At 40.1% G+C, this 21,762-nt stretch overlaps 1 protein-coding gene across 1 annotated transcript; it reads left to right on the forward strand.

The window, feature by feature from the left end:
* Positions 1-739: 739 nt before the first annotated feature.
* LOC101412527 (putative G antigen family E member 3) lies at positions 740-21,545 on the forward strand. Its single transcript, XM_004465030.4, has 5 exons — positions 740-3,502; positions 8,362-8,453; positions 8,910-9,018; positions 17,698-17,823; positions 21,344-21,545. Exons 2-5 carry the CDS (start codon positions 8,370-8,372, stop codon positions 21,364-21,366), a joined length of 342 nt encoding a protein of 113 aa, XP_004465087.1. The 5' UTR covers positions 740-3,502; positions 8,362-8,369; the 3' UTR covers positions 21,367-21,545.
* The last annotated feature ends 217 nt before the right edge of the window (positions 21,546-21,762 follow it).

A 21,762-nucleotide genomic window follows, 5' to 3' on the forward strand; every position in this document is an offset into this window, starting at 1 on the left:
TTTTTAAAACAAAGATGTGTCTATTCCTTACTAATACCACACTGTCTTGAGTATTGATTGCAGCTTTCTAATAATTCTTAAAATTAGTGTATCTCCAAATTTGCTCTTCTTTTTAAAAATTTGGCTCTTCTGGATACTTTGCCTTTCCACACAAATTTTAGATTCAGTTAACCTGTATCTACAAAAACTTCTGCTGGGATTTTGTTTGGAATTGCATTAAATTGGTAGATCAATTTGGAGACAATAGATATCTTAACTCTAATGAGTTTATCAACCCATGAATAGAATATGTTTCTCCATTTATTTAGTCCTTTTATTTCTTTCATCAGCTTCTTGTAATTTTCAGTAAATGGATCCTGCATATGTTTTGCTAAATTCCACAGACAGCTATTGTAAATGGTACTGTGTGTATTTTTAATATTTTGCTTTTCAATTGTTCATTGTTAGTATATAGAAATACACTTGATTATTTATTTATTATTTTTTTAAATTAGAGAGGTTGTAGTTTTACAAAAAATCATGCAGAAAATACAGTGTTCTCATATCGCTAAAACAAATACCACACCATGAGGTGGCTTAACAACAGGAATTTATTGGCTCATGGTTTGTTTTTTTTTAATTCATTTTTAAAAAAAATATTACATTCAAAAAATATGAGGTCCCCATTCACCCCCACCGCCCCCACCCCACCACTCCCCCCACAGCAACACTCTCCCCCATCATCATGACACATCTATTACATTTGGTGAGTACATCTCTGGGCATCGCTGTACCTCATGGTCAATGGTCCACATCATAGCCCATACTCTCCCACGTTCCATCCAGTGGGCCATGGGAGGATCTACAATGTCCGGTAATTGTCCCTGCAGCACTACCTAGGACAACACCAAGTCCCGGAAATGTCTCCACATCTCATCTCCTCCTCCCATTCCCCACACCCAGCAGCCACCATGGCCACTTTTTCCACACCAATGCCACATTTTCTCGATTACTAACCACAATAGTTCATGAATAGAATATCATTAAGTCCACTCTAATGGCTCATGGTTTTAGTGGCTAGAAGGGTTGCTTCTTCCCTGGGTCGGTATCTTCTGGCTGGCCAGCAATCTTGGGGCTCTTTAGCTTTTCTGTCATATGGCAATGCACATAACAACATCTCTTCCTTTCTCTTTCAGGTTCTGTTGACTTCTGGCTGTTCCCTGTGGCTTTCTCCTTCCATGCCCAATTTCTTTGGCTTATAAGGACTTCCACCATTTGGACTGATATCAGCTTGGGTACACCCTAACTGATAATTGCAAAGATTCCATTTACAAAGGGGTTCACACTCACAGGACCTGGGCTTTGGCCTGAACATGCCTTTTGTGGGGGACATGATTCAATCCCCAACATCCCTTCACACACACAGTTTTTCCTATAATTAACACTTTGCATTAGTGTGGTATCTTTGTTACAACTGATGAAAATATTATTATAATTATATTGTTAACTATAGCCCATAATTTACATTAAGGTTCACTGTGTTTTATAAACCTATGATTTAAAAAAATGTTTATTCTACTAACATAATACAACCTAATTTTCCCCTTTTAAGCAGATTTAAATATATAATTGAGTGGTGTTAATTACATCCACAATGTTGTACTACCATCTCCACCATCCATTACCAAAGCTTTCCCTTCACCTCAAACAGAGACACTGTACCAATTAAGCATTAACTCCCTGTTCCCTGTACAAACCCGTCCCCTACTAACCTGTATTCTAGTTTCTGACTCTATGAATTTTCTTATTCTAATTATTTTATATCAGTGAGATCATTCAATATTTGTCTTTTTGTGTCTGGCTTATTTAGCTCAACATGGTAAATCATATTGTCACATGTATCAGAACTTCATTCCTTTTTATAGCTGAATAACATTCCTTTGTATGGATATACCACATTTTGTTTTTTCATTCATCTGTTGATGGACACTTGGGTTCCTTCCATCTTTTGGCAATTGTTATTCACAATTATTCATGCTTTCAGTTCTCTTGGGTATATATCTGGAAATGGGATTGCTGAGTCATATGGCAATTCTATACTTACTTTTCTAAAGAATGACCAAACTGTTTTGCACAGTGGCTACACCATTTTACATTACCACTAATGAAGACTGAGTATTCCTATTTCTCCATATCCTCTCCAACACTTGTGTATATTCCACTTTTAAAATATAGTAGCCATTCTAGTGGTGTGAAATGATATCTCATTGTGCTGGTTTTTTTTTTTTAGACATCAGAGCCGGGGATTAAACCTGAGACCTCATATGTGGGAAGCTCACGCTCAACCACTGAGCCATATTGACTCCCCTGCGTTGCTTTTTTCATTTTTTGCTTGTTGATTTTTTGTTTTTAGGAGGCACTGGAAACCGAACCCAGGATCTTCCATGTGGGAAGCAGGCACTCAACTGCTTGAGCGACATTTGCTCCCTCATTGTAATTTTGATTTGCATTTCCCTAATGGCTAATAATGTTGAGCATCTTTTCATGTGGTTAATAGCCATTTGTATATCTTCTTTAGAGAATGTTTATTCCAACTTTTTGCTCATTTTAAAATTGGGTTCTTTCCCTTTTTGTTATTGAGTTGTCAGAGTTCTTAATATATTCTGCATATTAAACCCATTTATCAGATATATGGTCTCCAAATATTTTTTCCCATTCTGTAGATTTTCTTTTTTGCTTTCATGGTAAAGTCCTTTGATGCACAAAAGGTTTTAATTTTGATGAAGTCCCACTTATCTATTTTTTATTTTGTTGCTCATGCTTTTGGAGTAAAGTCTAAGAAACCATTGCCTAATAAAGGTCCTGTGGATACTTCCCTATGTTTTCTTCTAGGAATTTTATAATTTTGGTTCTTATATTTAGGTCTTTGATCCATTTTGAATTAAATTTTGCATTTGATGTGAAGTGGCAGTCCACCTTCATTCTTTTGCTTATGGATATCCAGTTTTCTCAGCACCATTTGTTGAAGAGACTGTTCTTTCCTTATTGAGTAGACTTGGCACACTTGTCAAAAATCAATTGGTGGGAGCTGGTGTAGCTCAGTGGTTGAGCACTGACTTCCCACATACAAGATCCTGGGTTCAATCCCTGGGCCTGGTACCTCAAAAAACAATTGGCATAAATATGAGAGTTTATTTTTGAATTCTTAATTTGATTCCATTGGTCTATATGTCTATTCTTGTGCAAGTAGCATGTGGTTTTGATTACTATAGCTTTGCAATAAGTTTTTAAACTGGGAAGTGTGAGTCCTCTAGCTTCATTCTTTTTCAAGATAGTTTAGGTTATTCAGGGTTCCTTACCTTTCCATATAAATTTTTTTCCTAACTTTCTTTTTTTTTTTGAGGTACTGGAGATGGGGATTGAACCCTGGACCTCGTATGTGGGAAGCTGGTACTCAACCCCTGAGCCACATTGGCTCATCATCCCCCTGCTGGATGGATCTCAGAAAATCATGTCCTTAGAGGTAATCCATTCCTGTGGATGTGAACTTATTGTAAGTGGGAACTATTTTTTTTTCTAACTAAAAAAACCCACAAAAAACAGACAAACAAAAAACCACAATAACTCCTGTAAGGGAGACATTTTGAATGAAATTATTAAATTTAGCATTAATAGCAGCAATTCATTAACATTTTTATGGAACACATTTAATGGGATCCCCAAAGCTTTACTTGGCAACTTTACAATACTTGATATGTGTATGGCAATTTTGCCAGGCTCTGAGCAGATTATACAAGAACTTGTTCTTTGGGGAATGATTCTTCAGAACATATGGAGATAATCCACAGAGGCCCAGCAAAGTCAGTAGTGCTAAGATACATCCCCAGGTATGGGTTCTTCTGAGGGCTACAGAGACCCACAGGTTCTATGGTCATGGCAGATGGAGTTCAGTGCCATGTCAGTTGGTCCTACTTTGGAGTTTGTGTTTCTGTGTAATGGAGCTGGACTCAGATGTGATCTTGGTCCACAAGCCTCTCCTGTTACTTTTACAACATCTGTAGTTGGCGCTGGGGTTTAGTGTATACCCAGGGGACCTGAATCTCTGGACTAACCATGTGATAGCCAGGCCCTGAGCCTCAACAGACTTGCAACTCCTACCCTCTGGTTTATTGGACTTACCCCACTCAGCTAACATGGAGGTGAAGAAGGTTAACCACCATACCAGGGAGCCAACAGTGCCTACAACTGAAAGCAGGAGAATTCCATCCAGCATCCAGGTGGAATCTAAGCCCCCTCTTGATATAGATGTGGAGTGGATACAACCATTCTTAGGTCCACAGGTTGGAGGAATAGAGTATGGATTAGAGTGGACATACTGATATTCTATTCATAAACTATTGTGATTAGTAATCGAAGAAAATGTGGCATTGGTGTGGAGAAAGTGGCCATGGTGACTGCTGGGGGTAGGGAGTGGGAGGAAGAGATGTGATGTGGGGGCATTTTTGGGGGTTGGAGTTGTCCTGGGTGGTGCTGCAGGGACAGTTACCAGACATTGTATGTCCTCCCATGGCCCACTGGGTGGACTGTGGGATGTGTGGGCTATGGTGTGGATCACTGACCATGAGGTGCAGTGGTGCTCAGAGATGTATTCACCAAGTGCAATGAATGTCTCGTGATGATGGAGGAGGTTGTTGTTATGGGGGGGAGGAGTGAGGTGAAGGGGGTGGGGAGTATATGGGGACCTCATATTTTTTGAATGTAACATTAAAAAAATAAATAAAGACAAAACAAAACAAAAGAGTAAACTGTGATTCAGGGGTGGGTATAGGGGATGATATATATAATAATGTAATGTATGTGTATTGTATCTATTAACCACCTCCTGTTTTTAGGAAGCACCTAGAACTGGCCTGGGACCATCTGGGAAGCAGGCACTCAACCACTTGAGCCTGCTCCCAATCACTTTTTAAAAAAGAGTTATTTCATTTTTTTCCTCTGATTGATTTCAAGGTTTTTTGCTTTGTTTTTAGTTTTCAGTAGTTTTATAATACATATGAATGTGGATTTCTTTGATCTCTACTTCTTGGGATTTACTGAGCTTCTTGAATATGTAAGCTTGCATCTTTTGCCAAATTTGTAAAGTTTTTGGCAATTCTCTCTGTCTCTCTGAATTATAAATGTTTTGGTATTTTCCACAGGTCCTTAAGGTTTTGTTCATGTTTCTTTCATTCTCTTTTTCTCTCTCTTGTTCAGACTGGATAATTTCTGTTGGTTTGTATTCAAGTTCATTGACTCTTCTTTCATCTCCATTCTGCTCTTGAACATATCCAATGAAATTTCTGTTTTGTTTATTGCACTTCCACTTCTAAAGTTTTCATTTGATTCTTCTTTAAATCTTATCTCCTTGTTTGTCCTGAGGCTTTTTATTTTTACATTTGTTTCAAAAGTATTCATGATTGTTAAAGCATTTTTCTATAGCGACTTTAAATACTTTGTGAGATAATTCAAACATCTCTTTATTCTCTACATTGCTGTCTGTTGATTGTTTTTTTCCCGTATCAGTTGATTTTTTCCTGGTTTATCACGTCCTGAGTAAGTTTGAATTGCATCCTGGGCCGTTTAAATATTAGGTTATGAGACTTGGTCTTGTGTAACTACTAGGGAGTATGCTGCTATTTCTGTTTGCGCCGGGAATGTAACTGTCTTTACAGGCAGCCACCGACAGTCATAGCCCTTGTCTTCCTGGTGGGGCAAAGGCAAGGAAGGAAGGCAGTAGGTGAGGGGCTAGTTGAAGATGGGGTGAGTCTTGGTGGGGGGTGGTATTTGAGGTTTCTGAGTCATAGAGGGGCCTGAAACTGCCCACAGAACACAGTTTCTGGAGTCTTCAGCGGGTACCTGTGATGGGGGAAAACGAGCTGCAAGCACACTGGAACTTGGTGCGCATGAGTATTGTCGAGCACGCCTTGCTGTCAATGTTCTGTGTACAAGAACTGTGTAGTCCAAGTTTGCATTCCTGTCACTTTCATTCTTTCTCGCTTGCTGAGACACAGCTGGTAGGTCTGCAGATCAGTCCTCCCAGAATTTAGTGTGAGGGAGCCAGTAGGGGTGTGAGGGTTGGGCGGGTTGGACAGCCCAGGAGGAAGGGCTGTTCTCTTAACTGGCAGCATTGCCTCTATGGCCCTTTTGGTCGTCGCGGGGCTGGGGCAAGGGAGGAAGACAGCTTTAACAATCATGAATACTTTTGAAGATGGTCAAGTCTTGGAAGCACTGTTTGAGATTTCTGAGTTCCGAGGCACCTGGAACTGCCCACCGAGCAGAGATTCTGGAATTTTCCGTGGGCACTTGTGAAGAGGGTGTGGGGTGTGTGTGGGGGAGGGGATCCCAGGCCACGTGTCATGCATAGACTCAGTGTGCATGCGCATTACCCAGCACACCTTGTCTGCCTTCTGAGCACAGCGGTGCTGGAGAAGGTTATTTTCTCTCTATCTTGTTTCTTTCTCCCGGGCTGTGACTAAGCTGGCAGGTCTGCCGATCGGTCCTCCACCGAGTTTAAATGTGAGTGAGAATGAGGGGAAATCAGTGGGCTTTGTGCGGGTTGAAGTGACCCTGGGGAAAAGGTCGTCGAAAGTCGTCCTTCTCTTCACGGGCAGCGCTGCCACCCCGGCCCCTGGCGTCGTGGTGTGAACGGTGGGCCACATTGGGTAGGGAGTAGGGTGAAGGTGTGTGTGTGTGTGTGAGGGGCGAGTCGTGGGAACGCTGTTTGAGGTTTCTGAGTCCGAAGGCATCTGGAACTGCCCTCAGAGCACAGATCCCAGAGTCTTCAGTGGGTACCTGGGGGTGGGGGGTGGGGAGTGGGGGAGGGGAGGCCTCAGTCCGCATGTCACACGGACTCAGTGCGCATGCCCATTACCCAGGCTGCTTTGCTGTCTGCGGGTTGTGAGTGTGTGGAGAGCCAATCAGACGGAGAACGCCTTCCTACCGGCTTGGTTTTTTCCTTGCTGGCTGAGACTTAGCGGGTAGGTCTGCAGCTCGGTCCTCCTGCTAGTTAAAGTATGAATGTGAGTGAGAGTGAGGGGAGCAAGCGGGCTTCAGGCGGGTCACGGCGGCGCAGTCCTTTGCGGTCTCTGAGGAGGAAGGTCGTGGCCCTTTTCTTCACAGGCCCCGACGCCATTATGGCCCTTGGGGTTGTGGTGGGGGCGGGGCTTGGGGAAGGCGGGCCGCAGGGGAAGCGGCTTAGTTGAAATGGGGGAGAGTCTTGGGGGCCCTGTATGAGGTATCTTAGTCCCGAGGCATCGGGACCTGCCCATGGAAGAGAGATTCCGGAGTCCTCAGTGGGCGCCTGCGGAGGGGGAAGGGAAGGCGCGGACCCAGTGAGCGTGACTTTTGCCCAGCATGGCCTGCGGTCGGTGCGCGGAAGTCTGGTTCTTATGCCCTTGTTTTTTTCCCCTAGCTGGCTGAGGTTCAGATTGGTCCTCCCAATTTTGAGTGAGAATGAGGGGGAGTAAGTGGGCTTCAGGCGAGTTGGGGCAGCGTGATTGGTGGCGTCTGAGGCGGAAGGTCGTCGTCGACAGTAATTTTCCTCCTCAAAGGTGGCGCCACCATGGTCCTTGTTCTGGTGGGACGAGGGCATGGGGGTAAGGCTGACCTCGGAGGAGAGCGGTGTAGGTGAAGTCAGTGGGAGGGTGGCAGGGTGAGTTTCTAAAGAAAGGGTCTAGTAAAGCTAAATGTGAATTTTAACTGTGGCACTGAGATTTGTAGTATGCCAAGCAGCGGTGTGAAATGACAGCTCCACATGTGTATTTCTTTTTTAGGAGGTACCCGGGATGGAGCCCAGGACCTCGTATGTAGGAAGCAGGCACTCAACCACTTGAACTACACCCACATATGTTCTTTACTGCAGCTACTCAACTCTGCCATTGTAGTGCAGAAACAGCCATAGACAATATGTAAATGAATGAGTTTGGCAATGTGTTCCAATAAAACTTTATTTTAGAGGGGAAAAAAAGGAAGGGGCCTAGTAAATGGGAGTGTGTACAAAGAAGTAGGCATTCAATTCTTAATTTTCTAGTGGTATTTTCTTAAATATTTTCATGTTAGGAATTCAAACTGTGAAAGGAAAACACATCGGAAATATCCTTTGTCTTTTACAATGTACATTAATGTGATTTATCTGCCAGCTTGGCCATGACATAAACAATCAGCTTTGAAAGCAGCCTTATTGGGTGTGATTGGAAAGCATGCACACTTAAAATTACACTGGGACTTATTTTGAAAATACTTTCATTATTTAAAATATTTACAAGTAACCATTTGGCCACAGAAGTGGTCAAATATAGCTGTGCTCTTAAGTGCATTTTCCAAATCACAATATTCTACTTTCAGTGTGAAATATGAGCTGGCGAGTAAGATCAACATCCAAATCTAGAGGAAGAGGAGATGATCAAGAGCTTTCCCAGTTGGTTGGACCTGTGGTTGTGAGTGCTTTAACATTTGATGTTTTCTGTCAGCAGAAATATATTTATATGAAAATGTTGTTGAACTAGAATAGGTACACTGATAGAAGTGTACCATATTAATAACAGGTGATAATTGAAATTCATGCAGGAAACATTAAGATGCTGTTGTCAGGATGAGTGTGCTATATATCCCCCAGAAATATTCCTATGATTTCTTCATGCTTATTAACAACAGATTGCACGTATCCATCCCAGTGTAGATTAAAATAGCTTCCAAAGACTTCGCAGGTAATTCTTTTCTTGAAGTAGCTTCTTTGTGGGAAGAGCAACTTTATTAAGAATAAATATATAGATTGATGGTGGAAAAATGTCTTTGAACTTATTTATGATCAGATATAGCTGTGTATTATGTATATTTATGCAGTTGACATGTATTAATAGCAAAACTTTTTATTTGCATACACAAATCCCTAGGCCAAACAGCCCAGTGATGAACAACCTGAAGAAGAAGAACCGTTGATCCAGAGTGAGGCTGTTGCCACTGATCAAGAGAGAGAAGATGAAGGAGCGTCTGCAGTTCCAGGTGAAGGGGGGTGGAAAGAATGTCTCTTGATGGGGTTGTGTATGTGCATCATGCATTATATGATATACCAGTAACAGGAGGCAAGAAAACATTAGAAAGGGATCTCAAGCATTTCTTGAAAATTGGCTAGAAAAGGAAAGGGTGGAGTTTGAAGCTTAGTGTAGTATATTGCCATAATAAATTTTCCTTTTCAAGAGTTTTTTGTTGTGCTTGGAAAATGCAGTTTTTGCCAGAATTCTGCATTAGCAAATCCAAGGAGATTATGTTTAATTTTAGTCATAAAATTATACACTATTTCTTTTGTTAAATTAGGTCTTCTTAAAACATTGTTGTCTAAATTTAATTGTTGCAGCAAAAGCTTAAGCAACTTTTAATAATGTGTAGGGTATCAGTCGTAAATATACCTTCTAACACCCTTAATAAAGCTCAGTTGTATAGGGATGTTAGCCCATTTTATAAATGAGAAAATGGAGACTAGGGATTGTGTCTTACCAAAGAGCAATTGACTGGTTTTGTGTTTTTCCTTCCATCTCTTTTGCTGTAAGAAGTGAATGATTTTGCTTAAAACACTTATTACTGAGATGTTTGTGCTGTAAGATAGTTCAGCACTGGCACAGGAATAGATCATGTTCAGTGGAATAGGATAGAGACTCCAGAAATGAGTGCAATTAATGAGCCACTGTTTCCTTCATTTAATATATTTATATGATAAGTTTGGTAAAAGCTGGATAATTCAGAATACTAGTATATAGATAGATGCTTTAGTATGATTTTTAAGTGGCTTTACATTTTTTTAATTTAAAAAAATTCTTTTAAATTGTAGTAAAATATAAATAACATAAAATTTATTTCAGTCATTTTAAGTAGACAGTTCTTTGACATTAAGTACATTGACACACTGCAAAACTTTCACCACTGTTTACAGACTGTTTTCATCATTCTAAACCAAAGCTCATTTAGCAGTAACTCTCCATTTCCCCTTCATTACCCCTGGTAAGCACTGTTCTGCTTTCTGTCTCTATAAATGTGCGTATTCTAAGTATTTCATATAAGAGAAATTATACAATATTTGTACTTTTGTGTCTGGCTTTAAAATTCAACATGCTGTCTTCAAGGTTCATCTATGTTGTAGTTGTAACAGTATGTCCCTTCTTTTTACAGCAGCATAATTTTCCATTGTATGTATATACCACATTTTATTTAGCTATTCATCTGTTAATGGGCACATGGATTGCTTCCACGTTTTGGCTAATAATACTGTGATGAACATTGGTGTATAAATATATGTTCAACCCCAGTTCTTTTGGGTATATATCTAGGAGTGGCATGGCTGGGTCATATGGTAATTTTATGTTTAATTTTCCAAAGAACCACAAAACTTTTCCACAGTGGCTGCACCATTTTCCATTACCACCAACAATGTAAGAGGAATCTATTTCTCTGCATCTTTGCCAACACTTGTTATTTTCAGTTTTCAATAATAGTCATCTTAGTGGGTATGAAGCCGTATCTCATTGTAGTTTTTAAATTATTTTTTTATTTTAATTATCTTTTTTTAAAGATACATAAATAACACAAAATGTTATAATAAAAAATATAAGTGGTTCCCATATACTCCACTCCCTGCACCCCCCATTCCTCCCACATTGACAATTTCTTTCATTAGTGTGGTACATTCATTGCATTTGATGAGTACATTTTGGAGCATTGCTACACTGCATGGATTATAGTTTATGTTGTAGTTTACAGTCTCTTCCAGTCCATTCAGTGGGTTATGTCAGGGTACATAATGCCCTGCATCTGTCCTTGCAGTATAATTCAGGACAATGCCAAGTCCCGAAAATACCCCAATATCACACCTCTTTTTCCCTCTCCCTGGCTTCAGCAACTCCCGCAGCCACTGTCTTCGCACCTACTTTGGAATTTGTGCACCTGAGTGTGATGGAGTTGGACTCAGATGTGACCTCTCTACGTATGCCTCTTCTGTCACTTTTACTGAACCTGTGATTGGTGCTGGGGATGGTGTATGATCAGGAGGCTTGAATCTTTGGACTGTCTATGTGCCAGATGGGCCCTGAACCCCAGCAGTGTTGCAACACCTATTTTGATGGTTCGTTGGATTTACCCAGGTCAGCTAACAGGGAGGTGATGATGGTCAACCACCACACCAGGGAACGGAGAGTGCTTACAGCTGCAAGTAGGAGAATTCCATCCATCAGCCATGTGGGATCTAAGCCCCCTCTCGATTTAGAGGTGGAGTGGATATCGTCATCTCAGGGTCTTCAGGATGGAGAATAAAATATGGATTAGAGTGTACTTACTGGTATTCTACTATAGAACTATTGTGACTCTAGCAATGGAAAAAATTATACCAGTGTTCTTTATTTCTTCTTATGGCTTCGAGTTACTGTGTGGATTTCAGCCTTTAGCATTTCTTGTAGGGTAGGTCTCTGGTAATGAACTCTTTGTCTTTTTGTTTATCTGCAAATCTCTTAATTTCTCATTTTTAAAAGATGATTTGACTGGATATAGAATTCTTCATTGACAGTTTTTTTCTTTAAGTATTTTAAGTGTACTATCCTACTGGTTTCTGATGAGAAATCCATTTATCATATTGGAAATCCCTTATATGTGTTAAGTCACTTCTCTCTTGCTTTTAAAATTCCCTTTTGGTCTTTGGAGTTTGACATTTTTACTATGATGTGTTTTGGTTTAGTTCTCTTAGAATCTATCCTATGTGGAGTTCATTGAACTTTCTGGATGTATCTGTTCATGTCTTTCACTTGATTTGGGAAGTTTTCAGCTATTAGTCCTTCAAATACTTTTTCTGTCCCATTCTCTCTTGTCCTTTTGGGACTCCAGTGATGCATATGTGGTATGCTTGGTGGTGTCCCACATATCTGTCAAGCTCTGTTCATTTTTTTCCCCCAGTTTTTTAAAAAAAAATTATTTATTTCTCTCCTCTCCCCCCCTGCCCCTGCCCCAGTTGTCTGTTCTCTGTGTCTATTTGCTGCGTCATTGTCTTTGTCTGTTTCTGTTGTCAGTGACACAGGAATCTGTGTTTCTTTTTGTTGTGTCATCTTGTTGTGTCAGCTCTTCGTGTGGGCAGCACCATTCTTAGGCAGGCTGCACTTTCTTTCGCACTGGGCAGCTGTCCTTATGGGGCGCACTCCTTGCGTGTGGGGCTCCTCTACGTGGGGGACACCCCTGTGTGGCATGGCACTCCTTGTGTGCATCAGCACTGTGCATGGGCCAGCTGCACATGGGCCAAGGAGGCCTGGGGTTTGAACTGTGGACCTCCCATGTGGTAGACGGATGCCCTAATCACTGGGCCAAGTCCACTTCCCTCTGTTCATTTTTATTCATTATGTTTTCTTTCTGCATCTCACACCGGATAATTTCTATTGTCATTTCTTCAAGTTTGTTGATCCTTTTTTTCTGCCTATTCAAATCTGTTGTTGAAGCTGTCTAATGAATTTTTCATTTCAATTACTGTACTTTGCAGCTCCAAAATTTGTTTCCTTTTTATAATTTTCAGCTCTTTATTTTGTTCAAATAAACATTTTACCAGTTTCCTTTCGTTCTTTCTATATGGATTGTTTTGCTTGTTGAACATATTTGTCTTTAACTAATACTTCTGATATTTGCGCTTCCTCAGGGAAAGTTTCTGACAGATTCATTTTTTCCTGTGAATAGGCTATACTTTCCTGTTTCTTTGTGTTTTTTGTAATTTTTTGTTGAGAACTGGACTTTCTGAGTATTATAATTGTAAATCTAGTTGCCCCACTCCTCTTGGATTGCTAGGGTTTTTTTTTTTTTTTGTCATCATTTTTGTTGAGGGCTGGAGCCATCAATTTGTAACTTCCAAACTATTTTTGCTTCCAAATGGGGAATGGAAGTTGGCAAGAGGAGAAAAAAATAGCCTTTCAAAAATGAGGGATAACACACTAATGAAAGAAGTTATTGATGTAGGAGGAATGTGGGGAGTGGAGTATATGGGAACCTCTTATATTTTTTAATGTAACATTTTGTGTGATTTATGTATCTTTTAAAAAAGATAATAAAAAAAATTAAAATGAGGGAGAGAGTACTGTGGGAAAATGGTAGAGTAGGAAGCTCCAAGAATCAGTCGCTCCATCAAAACAACTATTGAATTTAAAGAAGCTGGTGACCACTGACCTCCATGCAGTAACTACCAACCCCATTGCTTAAGTGCATGGCAGGAAGCAGTACGGACTGCAGCCCAGGCTCTTGATGTAGCTTGTTCATGCCAAGGTGGGCTATGAGGGCCCAGCCCATCACAATCTGGGGCAGTGTGTTCTGATTGCTGATAACTGCTTTGGATCAGTTATTTGAGATTACTGGGAGGCTGGCTCTGAGAGTGGCCATTGTTCTAATCCCACTCAGGGAAGAACGGCAGAGGAGACTTAAAGATGCAGTACTTTCCCCCTGCCCCTTCTTGCCAATTTCCATTCCCCATTTGGAAGCAAAAGTAGTTGGGAGGTCAGTAGAGAATTCTTGGTTGGCAACTTTTTGCTCTCAGCAGTTTAAGTATGTTACCCTCAGCCTTCTTGCCTCCATGATTTCTGATGAGATCTTAGCACTTGATCTTATTGAAAGTCCCCTGTTGCTTCTGTCCTGTGGCTTTCAGAATTGTTTATCTTTGGCATTTGACAGTTTGATTATAATATGCCATGGCATGGTTCTGTTTGGGTGTATCCTGTTTGGAATTTGTTGTGCATCTTGGTTGTGTATATTTATAAATTTCATTCAGTTTGGGAAATTTTCAGCCATTATTTCTTTGAATATTCTTTCTGCTCCTTGCTTTCTTCTCCTTCTGGGACTCCCATAGTGCATATGTTGGTGGGCTTAATGGTATTCCATAGGTTCCTCAGGCACTGTACATTTTTCTTCATTCTTATTTCTGCTCCTCAGACCAGATGATTTCAATTGTCTTATCTTCACATTCACTTATTCTTTGTTCTGTCAGTTCCAGACTGCTGTTAAACTGCTAAGAAATTTTTTTAAGAGAAATTATTTATTTCTCCCCACCCTCTTGGTTTTCACTTACTGTGTCTGTTCACCTTTCTTATTTCTTTAGGAGGCATCAGGAGCTGAACCTGGGACCTCTGATATGGGAGGGGAGATGCCTAATAGCTTGAGCCACGTCTGCTCCCTGCTTTGTTGTGTCTCATTTCGTTTTTCCTCCCCACGTCTCTTGTTGCATCATCTTACTGTATCAGCTTGCCATGCCTGCCCATTGTGTCAGCTCACTGTCTTCTTTAGGAGGCATTGGGAACCTCTGCTCCCTGCTTTGCTGTGTCGCTCATGCTTTTTCTTCTTGTCTCTCTTGTTGTGTCTGCTTGCCATGCCTGCCCATTGTGCCAGCTTGCTGTCTTCTTTAGGAGGCACTGGGATCTGAACCAGCAACCTTCGATGTGGTAGGCAGGAGCCCAGTCACCCGAGTCACATCTGCTTCTCTCCTCTGGGGAATTTTTTTTTTCAAGATTTTATTTTTTATTTATTCCCCCGCCCCTCCCCCCCCTCCGTTGACTGCTCTCTGTGTCCATTCACTGTGTGTTCTTCTGTTTCCGCTTGTATTCTTGTCAGCGGCACCATGAATCTGTCTCTTTTTGTTGCGTCATCTTGCTGTGTCAGCTCTCTGTGTGTGCGGTGCCCACTCCTGGGCAGGTTGCACTTTTTTCGTGCAGGGTGGCTTTCCTTACGGGGCACACTCCTTGTGCGTGGGGCTTCCCTAATGCAGGGGACACCCCTGTGTGGCACAGCACTCCTTGCACCCATCAGCACTGCGCGTAGGCCAGCTCACCACATGGGCCAGGAGGCCCTGGGTTTGAACCCTGGACCTCCCATGTGGTAGGCAGATGCTTTAGCAGTTGAGCCAAATCTGCTTCCCCTCTAGGGAATTTTTAATTTCTGTTACTGTGATCTTTAACTCTCTTTGGTTACTTTTCATAATTTCCATTTCTCTTGATATTCTCTTTGTGTTCATCTATCATTTTCCTGATTTCTTTTCATTCTTTGTCCAGGATTTCCTTTATTGCTTGGAGCATATTTAGGATCAGTTTTTTTAAAGTCTTGTCTAGTTTTTTAGTTTCCTGGGCTGCTCAAGCAAATAACTATGAAATGAGTCAGGTTAAACAATGGGAATTTGTTTGCTTATGGTATTGAGGCTAAAAGAAAGTCCATATTGAGGCATCATCCACAATGCTTTCTCTTCAAAGACTGTGGAGGTCTGGGGCTGGCTGCTGGCAATCCTTGGTCCTTAGCTTGTCACATCAAAGCACAAGGCAGTATCGCCTGGTCTATCCCTTCTCTTCTGGGTTCCAATGATGTTCAGCTTCTGGCTGTTTCCTCTGTGGCTTTCTGTCTTTCTCTGTCTTAATTTTATTCTATTTATAAAGGACTCCAGTAATACTCATCCTGATTGAGGTGGGCCACATCTTAACTGAAGTAACCTCATCAAAAGTTCCTACTTAAAAAGGATTCACAACTCCAGGAATGGAATTAGTTTTTATAGAGGTACATACAGCTTCAAACCATCACATCTGTTATGTCTTAGTTCTGGGTCCTCCTTCTAGATGTTTTCTAAAGCTTTAATTTTCAGCTTTACCTTTGTCATCGCTTCCTGTTTCTCTGTATGTTTTGTAACCTTTTGTTGGAACCTAGACATTTAAATATTTTAATGTTTTATCACTGGAATTTAGACTCTGTGGCATCCTTATGTTTGTATTCAGCAAGTATAATGCAGAGCTTTCTTTGATTTAAGGAGCTAACAAAAAAAAAAAAAAAGAAAAGGGAAGAAGCCACCTCTCCCAGTGTTTTCAGACTGACCTGTGCAAGAGCTCTCCTTTAAGGCTTATTCATGCAATGAGTTTAGAGAATAGCGCCAGGCCAAAGCCTCCCTGATCCTTTCTGCACATGTGACTTGTCTTAGGCATGCACTGTAGCTCTAGGAATTCCCTGGTTTACATGGTTCCAAATGTACCCTCTTCCCTAGGAAACAGTTTCCTCAGGGTCCTGGGCCCTGTACTGTATGTCCTACAGCCAGCAATCCCTTGTCCCAGGCAGCACGACTTGACTGCTTTCCCACAACATTCTGTAGGAGAGCTCTATGAACTTCCTTCTACATACAGGACAAGTTCTGGGATGGTGAGTCCCTCATGCCACTTTCAGATAGATTGGGCCAGACATACATGCTCTTAGTATGTACATGTGGGTTAACTCTGCTCCCTCTGAAACTGGAACCAGGGATCTGCACTGAGATAGTAGGCTGGCTCCGTGCTAAGCCGGAGAGGGCTGGAGAAGGGACCAGCCAGGGTACTCTGAGATCCTACCACTTTTTAAGTAGTAGTTTTCTTGATTTGCTGTTTCCAATGTTATTGCAATCCTTTAACTGTTTTCTGGAGCTTTGATAGACATGTTCCTGCTGGTTCTTCAAATATTGTATAGGGGAATGGAGCCCTGAGGCATTTCATTCTGTCATTTTGAACTGGGAAAGACTCATGTATTCTTTTTTTTTTTGTTTTAAGATTTATTTATTTATTCCCCCCCACCCCCCATTGTCTGCTCTCTGTGTCCATTCACTGTGTGTTCTTCTGTGTCTGCTTGTATTCTCATTAGGCAGCTCCAGGAACCAATCCTGGGACCTTCTAGAGTGGGAGGGAGATGATTACTCTCTTGAGCCACCTCAGCTTCCTATTCTGATACATCTTCTTATTTTCTCTCCTCTGTGTCTCTTGTTTTTTTTATTTTTTATTTTTTTTGTCTTTATTTTTTTAAATATTACATTAAAAAAATATGAGGTCCCCATATACCCCCCATCCCCTTCACCCCATTCCTCCCCCCATAACAACAATCTCCTCCATCATCATGAGACATTCATTGCATTTGGTGAATACATCTCTGAGCACCGCTGCACCTCATGGTCAATGGTCCACATCATAGCCCACACTCTCCCACATTCTACCCAGTGGGCCATGGGAGGACCTCTGTGACTCCTGTTGCATCATCTTGCTGTGTGCTACCTCTGTGTTGGCCGCACTCTTGTGCGGGGGTGGGGTGGGGGCATTCCCGTGCTGGACAGCACGCCACGTGGGCTAGCTTGCCCTCACCAGGAGGCCCTGGACATCAAACTCTGGACCTCCTATATGGTAGATGGGAGCCCAACTGATTGAGCCACATCTATTTCCCTCATGTATTCTTTTTTTTCATTTAACATTTATTGGTTGGTGCCTTCTTACGCCATGTAGTATGCTAGGTGCTAGGTTTTTAATACTAATGAAAAGCATGATTTGGACCCTAACTTTATAATCTAATCAGAGATGCTCAAACAAATCACCGATTTAATGTGATAAATACATTAAGAAGTCAGTAAATACAACAGCTGATTTAATATAAGTAGAATGACAAGTACAATAAAGAGGCAGCTAAGTTGTCTGGGAGCAGTCTTGGGAAAGGTAAAGGGCAATATCTGAAAAGCCCTGCTTTCCTCTTTTCTGGCAACAGATTTCTGAATTAGTGCTCTTGGGATTCTTTTATGCATCACTTGTATTACAACACTAGCCTAATACTTCATATCATTGAGACAATTAATATAATCATTTCCTTATTTATATTTCATGTTTTACTGATAAAATTGATAACCTTTTCATTCTTAAGGGCTTGACCTGGAAGCTATTCAACAGGAGCTGGCTCAGCTAATGATGGAGTGTGAACGTGGAGATGGTCCTGATGTCAAGGGGAAGAATCTTCCAAATCTAGAGCCCATTAAAATGTCAAAATCAGGTATTACTTCCATTAAGAATGCAAATTATGGGGTTTATGTTTTCCACAATTTTATATCTTTGATAATATAGAGGTAACATTAATACTACTTTAATAACAAAGTTCACATATAAAGATTCTTTGAAAGGTAGTTCAGACTCCAAACGCCTGACTTACAGACTATGAGAGAAACCAATTGGGTCAAAGTCATATTGAATTATAAAATATGGAAAGTATTTTCTTTCTTTTGAAAATAAGTCCTTTAACCAACAACTAATAATTTTCAGATGCTTTTATAAAGGTCTGCTTTTAACAAATACATAATTCATTTGTAATAATTTGATGAAATATGCTGAAGCACTTAATTAGGTTCTAGACTCAGCTGTAACATAACTTGTGTAATTCTGAGTGAATCTCTTAACTTCTAAACCCATGTTTGCTCTTATAAAAATAATGAGTTCAAATTAGATATGTTAAAATCATTTTCAATTGTGATATTTTGCATTTTCTTGCATTCTGTTGGATACATAGATACACACAAAGATAATCTGCTTTGCATGATTTTTCTACATAAATCTTTAGACTCTGATCTAGGTCAGATTATAACATTGGGGTCGAAGTTTCATTGCTATTAAGAAAATGAACACTTGAAGTTTTCTCTTCTATATGGAGATGTGAATGCCTGTGTTTAGATTCCACCAAATCTGTAACTATTCTGGAACTTAAAGAATAATTGCATTTTAAATCCTTCCCTCAATGAAGCCTCAAATGACTGAATAATAAAATGGCAGGAGCAAGTCTAGTGTTTGGTTTCCTGACTTATCAAGTAAGAATGTAAGTCAGTGATTCTCCAAGTGGGTGGGAAGAAGATATATTTGCTGATAAGCATACTCCCTATCCCCACAGTGAGTCTTTTTTTTTAAAAGATTTATTTATTTTTATTTATTTATTTATCTCCCCTCCCCCGACCCCAGTGGTCTGTTCTCTGTGTCTGTTTGTCCGCTTCTGTTGTTGTCAACAGCACGGGGAATCTGTGTCTCTTTTTTTGTTGTGTCATCTTGTTGTTTCAGCTCTCTGTGTGTGGCACCATTCCTGGGCAAGCTGCACTTTCTTTTGAGCTGGGGCGCTCTCCTTACAGGGCGCACTCCTTGTGCGTGGGGCTCCCCTATGCAGGGGCACCCCTGCATGGCACAGCACTCCTTGTGCGCATCAGCACTGTGCGTGGGCCAACTCCACACGGGTCAAGGAGGCCCAGGGTTTGAACTGTGGACCTCCCATGTGGTAGATGGATGCCCTAACCACTGGGCCAAATCCGCTTCCCCACAGTGAGTCTTGATGAGCCTTGTTTCTAATAAAAATGTAGATACTGATATACTCACCTCTAACCATATTTTAAGTTTTTGTCGTGAGACATCAATTGAAAAGATTTGAAATTCAAAGATGATAACCATAGTACTTCCTGAGTTATTAAGTATGTTTACACATGTATTTTCCCAATTGCTGATCATTAATCACAAAAGCTTCTGAATTTAAAGGAAGTGCTTGATGTTTAGGGAAGAAATTATCTTGTCTCTTCTTCTAAATGTTTTCACTCTCTATTCCTGATCCATTCCCTTAGATTATTTAGATTAAAAGATAGTTTTCAGACTACTTTCAGGAACCTATTGAACATGTAGGGGATGATCATAGCTTTAAATAGATATGTTGTTAAAAAAAAAAAGAAAAAATTATATGCTCATCCAAGATAAAAATAAGAAATGGAGCAACAAAATAAACCTAAAAGAAAAGGAAAGAGGTGCTTAATAAAAGATTGGTATGAATCATTAAGAAAAAGAAAAATAATCCAACTAAAAAAATTGCTCTTTTAAAAAATATCTGTGAATGGGGGATGTACTAGTTTACTTCATCTTGAAGAAAATGGACAAATCCCAAATTTACGCAATAAGTATGAATAAGACACAGATTTTGAGCATATTATATAATTATAGCTATATGTAGCTCTCCACATTTCTCTCTCTCTTCCCCTCTCTCCCTCTCTTTTTTTTTTTTTGCTAGACTCTGAGAAACAGTACTATTTCACATTCACATTTTTTTAAACTTTAAGAAGTATTAACTTTGGTATGTTTTATTTCTCTAGAAAATTTTCTGTTTAATTTAAATTAAAAATTTTTACATAATTATATTCTCTTTTTTTATTAGAGAAGTTGTGAGTTTACAAAACAATCATACATAACAGCATAACATATAGGATTCCCATACATCACCCCTCCACAACATCTTGCATTGTTATGAAATATTTGTTACAAATTATGAAAAACATCATCAGAAGTTACTGCTAACTATAGAACATAGCTTGTATTTGTAGTTTTCCCATAAATCACCCTATTCTTAACACCAGGTATACTCCTTTACATTTTGATGGTCACATGTGATTAAGATGCCTTAAAAATAGTGTATAATTTATTGCACAAGCTGGAATGCTTTTAAGTGTGTAAAGAGGCATTATTTATAATTATACAAGGACTACAGGTGAAAATGGGGACAAACTATTATCCTACTTTATTATTATTATTTTTTAAAATATTTATTTTTTAATTTATTTCTCTCCTCTTCCCCCCCTCCCCCAGTTGTCTGCTCTCTGTGTCCATTCGCTGTGTGTTCTTCTGTGACCGCTTCTATCCTTAGCAGCGCTGGGAATCTGTGTTTCTTTTTGTTGCGTCATCTTGTGTCATTTCTCCATTTGTGTGGAGCCATTCTTGGGCAGGCTGCACTTTCTTTCACGCTGGGCAGCTCTCCTTTTGGGGTGCACTTCTTGTGCATGGGGCTCCCTTACTCGGGACAGCCCTGAGTGTCAGGGCATTCCTTGCGCACATCAGCACTGTGCATGGGCCAGCTGCACACGGGTCAAGGAGGCCCGGGGTTTGAACTGTGGACCTCTCATGTGGTAGGCAGATGCCCTATCCATTGGGCCAAGTCTGCTTCCCTATCCTACTTTAAACAATCACATCAGGGTTAAACTGGCCCAAAGAAACATTTTTGTACTATTTCACAATAGAGATAAAACAAATGTAATACTGGTCTTTCTGTTTACTTCACTTTAGCAGCTCCAAATGTGATGTTGCTGTTTGAACTATCTTATATTCAGAATATGATTTCAAGTAAAAAATGTTTGAATGATACTTTAAAATTTTTTTCTTTTGTTGCTTAGGTTTTTTGTTTGTTTTCTGTTTGGATATTTACTAAAAGTTTACTTGATTTTTACTTTCTACTTAAAACTGCCTTTAAATAAATTCATTTGATATAATTTGTTCCAAACTTGAACAGTCTGTTTCCTTATATCACCAGAAGGAGTGGTGTGTTTTAAAAATATTGTTAATATGCTTGAAAAAGTCTACCTTCAAAGTCTATATAGAAGTTTAACTGTATGTAAGCCAAAGGATCACTTTTAGTGTTCTGGTTTTTAGTCCATCAAAACAGTTTTAGTACCATCTAAATATAATTCTGCTAAGTGATGTTCCTATCTCTTATGTTTATATTATAGGAGAAGGGCAACCACAGGTTTAAACAAAGACAAGGTGAAACCCCATGCAGGCTGTTCTTCTAGTGGAAATGTGACTTAAAGTTCTCTCAATAAAGTTTTACAGTTTTCTCTAAAGAAGTCCATGTGGTGCAGCAGTGCTCCAAAATGTAGTCACCAGGTGCAGTCAATGTGCCATGATGATGGAAGAGGTTGTTGATGTGGGAGGGGTGGGGTAGGGGGGTGGGGGGTATAAGGGGACCTCGTTTTTTGAATGTAAATTTTGAAAGAAAATAAAAAAAAAAGTCTTGTACATCTTTTGTTAAATTTATTCCTGGGTATTTGATGCTATTAAGCATTGTCTCTTCTTTGAAATTATATATTCCAATGGTTCAAGCTCATATATATAGAATTTTTTAGATTGACTTTCTTTTTTTTTTTGA

This window comes from Dasypus novemcinctus, chromosome X (genome assembly GCF_030445035.2).
Source record: "Dasypus novemcinctus isolate mDasNov1 chromosome X, mDasNov1.1.hap2, whole genome shotgun sequence".
Classification (NCBI taxonomy): Eukaryota; Metazoa; Chordata; class Mammalia; order Cingulata; family Dasypodidae; genus Dasypus; species Dasypus novemcinctus.